The sequence below is a fragment of the Bison bison genome, unplaced genomic scaffold (assembly GCF_000754665.1).
Source record: "Bison bison bison isolate TAMUID 2011002044 unplaced genomic scaffold, Bison_UMD1.0 scf7180017864180, whole genome shotgun sequence".
Taxonomy (NCBI): domain Eukaryota; kingdom Metazoa; phylum Chordata; class Mammalia; order Artiodactyla; family Bovidae; genus Bison; species Bison bison.
Genome location: NW_011494752.1, coordinates 11,072,425 through 11,077,076, shown reverse-complemented (window position 1 = coordinate 11,077,076; position 4,652 = coordinate 11,072,425). Strand labels below are relative to the sequence as shown.

The following is a 4,652-nucleotide window of genomic DNA, read 5'->3' as shown; positions in this document are numbered from 1 at the left end:
CCCGGCAGTCACCTGGCTACACTGATGGGCCGGACTGTCCGGCCCGGAGGCCCAGCGCCCGCGGCGATAACCCCGCGGAGCGCGGCGGGAGGAGCGAACTGTAAACGTCGCAGCTCTCCCCCAAAGCTGGGTTCCGGGGCTGCCTCGGTCCGCGCGGTGCGTGGCCGCAGGGTTAGTGGATTAAGGAATCTTTTCAATGCCATCTGCTTACTTACAACTTTTAAATTAACTTGGAATATTCTGAATGTCTGGGCAAATGTGTGGACTTAATTATTTTGAAGGCGGCCGTTTTAACTTGAAAAACAGACCACACCGGGAGAAGAAGCCTAACCCAGAAGGCTTTTCCTAAAATCCTGTGTCCAGGAAGCAAGCTCCCTTCTTCCCCCGCCCCGCGGAGTTCTGTCCGCGGGCCCCAGTCTGCTGCTCGCTAGAGGAGCTCTGCTCGGCTCCGTCTGTGCCATCAGACACTGGATTGGAGAAGAGTATAAATAATAATTAGCCGGCGTTGCAGTTCAGAAGCAAGTAGTTAAAACAAATCCTCAAAGCTGGAAAATAGGAAACAGGGAAGACATTCCAAAGGCAAGAATGGATGGTTGAATCCAAGGGTCAGCATTGGTCATGGGTTGGAGAAGGAGATTCTGCCTGTGTCTGAGGGAGCGGCTGAGGGAAACTTATGTTTCAGGGTGCGGGCCTAACCGGTAACCCAAGGCCTGGGCAGATTTGCTTGAAGGCTCCCAAGTTGATAGTAGTTCCTTTGACGTGGCAAAACGAGACACCATCCGGCGGCATCCTGGTGGGATGGAGCCCACAATGGTGGCGATGCGGTGCTGACCTGCCTTCCGCCAGAAGTCGGGAAGTTTGCCTCCTCTTTCCTGCCTGCGTGCTCAGTCACCGCTTTCTTCACTGCTGCCCTTCAACCTAAGAGTCTGTTTTAGTCGGGGATGCAAACTCTTCTGGGTTTACTTTTCCAGTTCATCACTCAGCTTACTCTTGAATCTGGCCTCCCAAATTTAGCAGGTACTTATGAGGATCCCACGGGAGGGGCTTATCAGGACTTCTCTTGAAACTGGCCCTTACCTTCTGTTGCAGGGGGTGATAGTGTTTGAAAAACAGAGACAGGTGGTTCAAGAGAACCTCACACTTGCCAAGATGGAGAAACACCCACCCAGTACATTTAGGCTTTCAACATTGATTTAAACTGTGAACAGTCAGTCAGTCCTGTCTGGCTCTTTGCAACCCCATGGACTGTAACCCTCAAGGCTCCTCTGTCCATGGGTTTTCCCAGGCAAGAATACTGGAGTCGGTAGCTATTTCCTTCTCCAGGGAATCTTCCTGATCCAGAGATGGAACCCAGGTCTCCTGTATTGCAGGCAGATTCTTTATCATCTGAGCCACCAGGGAAGCCCAAAATTAAGTATATATTCTTTAATAAGTTTCTCTTTTTGATTTGGTTTAGGTTTCGTAGATTGTCACAAATTTGAATGACCTCAGTTTGGGATTTAAGTTAGCCAAATATGGTGTAACTATTTTTTTTTTTTTAATATATGGAAATATTCCTTAGACTTTCCACCTTGACTCTTCTTTCCATGTTTGGCTATAAAAACTAAACTGACATTTTAATGCTGTGGCCACATTAAAAAAAAAAAGTGCAGTGTGTGTAGTTTAGTAAGGTTGGCAGCTAACACTTACTGAATGTTTTCCCTATGTGCCAGGAACTGTTTCAGGTTTTACAGGATTAGCAAATTTAATCCTCATCATGATCTTGGGAAGCCTGTACTTTTGCAGATGAGGAAACACAGGCACAGAGAGGTTAAGACACTGGCCTGAGGTCTCACAGCTAGAAAGTGGCAAAGCTGATAACACCAACCCAGGGAGTCCTGCTCCAGAGGTCACTGTGCCATTCTCCCTTGCTTAAGTGACAAAACGTGATATCGGTCATATATGATGAATTCATAACTGAGTTGCCGAGTTGTTTTTTTTTTAAAGGGTTTGAGTTTTCTGTTGTACCTCCAGTGACCTCAACGAGGGTTGCTCACTTTGTCATTCAGCATAAAAGAAGACCAGCTCCAGAACAGGATAGTAATAGTAAGGACATCCAAAGTTGGTTTATAACCAAGTGAGGGTAATTACATCACCCGGGCAGTTTCCTTTCTCTGCCTGCACCAGACAGTGAGAATCAATGGAGTCACTAACATGACACAAATATCCCCAAACATAAAGACGGAGTAAACATGGCAAGTGTCCCCACTGAGAGAAAGTTTATTCTCCTCCATTTGTCCTCTTTTAAGGCTGGGAGACGTGGGAGAACACAGGGTTAAAGGAGATGTTCCAGAAACTCCTGGAATGAATTTATTCATTTAAAAATGTGCAGTGCTTCAAATCAAGACTGAAAATGTGGACTTCTTAGCCAGAAGACCATTACCATTTTGAGTAGAGTGCTTTAGTATTAGAATCTAAAACCCAGTAACTTCAGAAATCTCTGTCTGGAAAGCTTATACCTGAAAATAGCAACTTTCCCTACATTTTAAATTTAACAAATGCTGAGAAAACTAATTTCTCCCCTCTTTATCTAGTCTGTTTTCAGAAACTTGGTGGCAAAGACTGTTTCTGTCTTCCCTAAGCGAACTTTAAGATAAGACCTGATTGGGGATAATCTTTTTGAAGTAACTGTGTTTTTTCATTCCAATTTAAATCAAATATGCAGCTCACTTCAAGCTGCTGAGTGAAGATCAAAAATCTACATTTATATGCAACAATTTGAAATACAAACCATCTTGTTACAAAGCTGTCAAGATTTATTAGCAAGACAGTGTAGCATGTGTTGGATTCTGTTTTCAATTAGGCACCTAAATTAGACCATAAAATGGTTGATTAATCTTTTACAAGTTGAGGGGAAAATATAACATAAATTAACCTAATCATAAGTGTTTTCCCAGATGCTCTGAGTTAATAAAATAGTCAATATTAAATAGCAACCTATTTGTTTTAGGTAAATAAAATGCTGAAGTTCATGAATTAAATTACACTTATTATTTTCCAAATGATACGCTATTATTGAACTCGTCTCTAAAAAATCAGGTTGCAACCCACGTTATTAAAAATGTGTATCAAAATAGAATACTGCAATTTGACTAAGCTACTAAACTAGATTTTGCTTTTTTAATGGAGCCAGATTATTGAAATTTTTCAACTTAATGTAGACTACTATTTATAAATATTTATCTTTTATAATATAAATATATTTTATATTATAAAAGATATTTTTCCCAGCTAAAGTTATATTTATTGCTAGATATTTTTTAAAGTAACCCATCACAAGCTTCTGGGTTTTTTTTTTCCTGCTTTGCTGTTGTTATGTTTTGTCTGAAGAAAAACTTTTGATAGTTTGAAAAATCAGTATGTCACAAAAACCTCACTCCAGATATATATGCTGATATACTGTTTTGTTGAAAATGTTGTAGGACATAAGGTTTTCTGATTATATGAGATGACTCTTTGAATCACCAAAATTATTTAGAATTAAAAGCACGCTAAGAATTAAAAAAAAAAAAAAGCATTTATTTGAAGCTTCACGACTGAAATACATGACCAGGGCTGCCTGCCCATGGCTTTCTATATCAGTAGTTTTTGAATACTTTCTGCTCTCAATTCTATGAACATGGAAATTAAGTTGATTGACAGAAACACAGAATGTCCAGTCTCAAGGCACAGCATAATGAGCACTTCTTTTGCTGTGAATAGACTTAGTTCCCAAATAGGGTGCTACTCACTTCTCTCTCTTAACAGTCAGTGATTCCAGAGAGTAAGGGGAATTTCAGTGCTAAGCTATTGGGATAGTCAGGCATCCCAGCAAAATGAATTCCCCAAGTATGTGGCATATTTTCAAGGGTAATGAACACAATATGCTGCCTACCTCAAATGAAAACATTACCATGACCAAAAAGAAATAAGATACTGATATCTTTGAAAACTCTTTGGGAATAGAACTTAAAACTTTACAATATATTTATATATTTATATATATTTAAAAGATGACCTTGTTAGAACTCGCCTATTCTCCTCAAACTATACCAAAATAAAAGTAACATCAAATAAAACTAATATTAGCGTATGTTGCTTTTTCTTTCGGATTTTAGATTTGGGGAAAAGTTTAGGATGTGAGGAGCAATTACCAGCTTACTGATATGTTAATAAATAATTTTCATTCCAGCCAAAAGACTGTGAAAATACATCTAATGCTAATAAAATCCCCCATTAATTTTCTCAGTATGGCGATAAGAGTGATACTGGTTTCCTTTATATCTGAAATTCTTCCCTTAAATACCTGTTTTGTGACTTGAAAAATACTAAAAGTAGCCTAAGTTTACTGGGGTATTAAAAAATTGTGCTTCACTGTGTCAAGTATGAAGCATATTTAAATCGCAAAGCTGAAGTGCACTTTATTGCCTCCCAAAGAGAGCTGCTTTTAAAAATTATGAGTCCAGGTCTGGAGAGAGAGAACTGGCATAGAGTACTACCAGCAAGGCATTTATATCTTCTGTTGCATTTTAAAAGTGTGTGTGTGTGTGTGTGTGTGTGTGTGGACAAGAATTTGCTGTGACTTTAAGTTGTTACAGAACAGATAAACTCTTGGCACAAAAATATTTTTGTCC

General features: G+C 39.7%; 1 protein-coding gene across 1 annotated transcript in view; it reads left to right on the top strand.

Moving 5' to 3' along the window:
- The window catches only part of LOC104990869, a gene marked incomplete at its 5' end in the record, with an annotated part of 43,173 nt that overhangs the window by 2,396 nt on the left and 36,125 nt on the right, over positions 1-4,652 (top strand). The window contains 2 exon segments of the mRNA XM_010843183.1: positions 9-171; positions 709-824. Of these exon segments, the coding sequence (XP_010841485.1) occupies positions 9-171; positions 709-824 (279 nt within the window).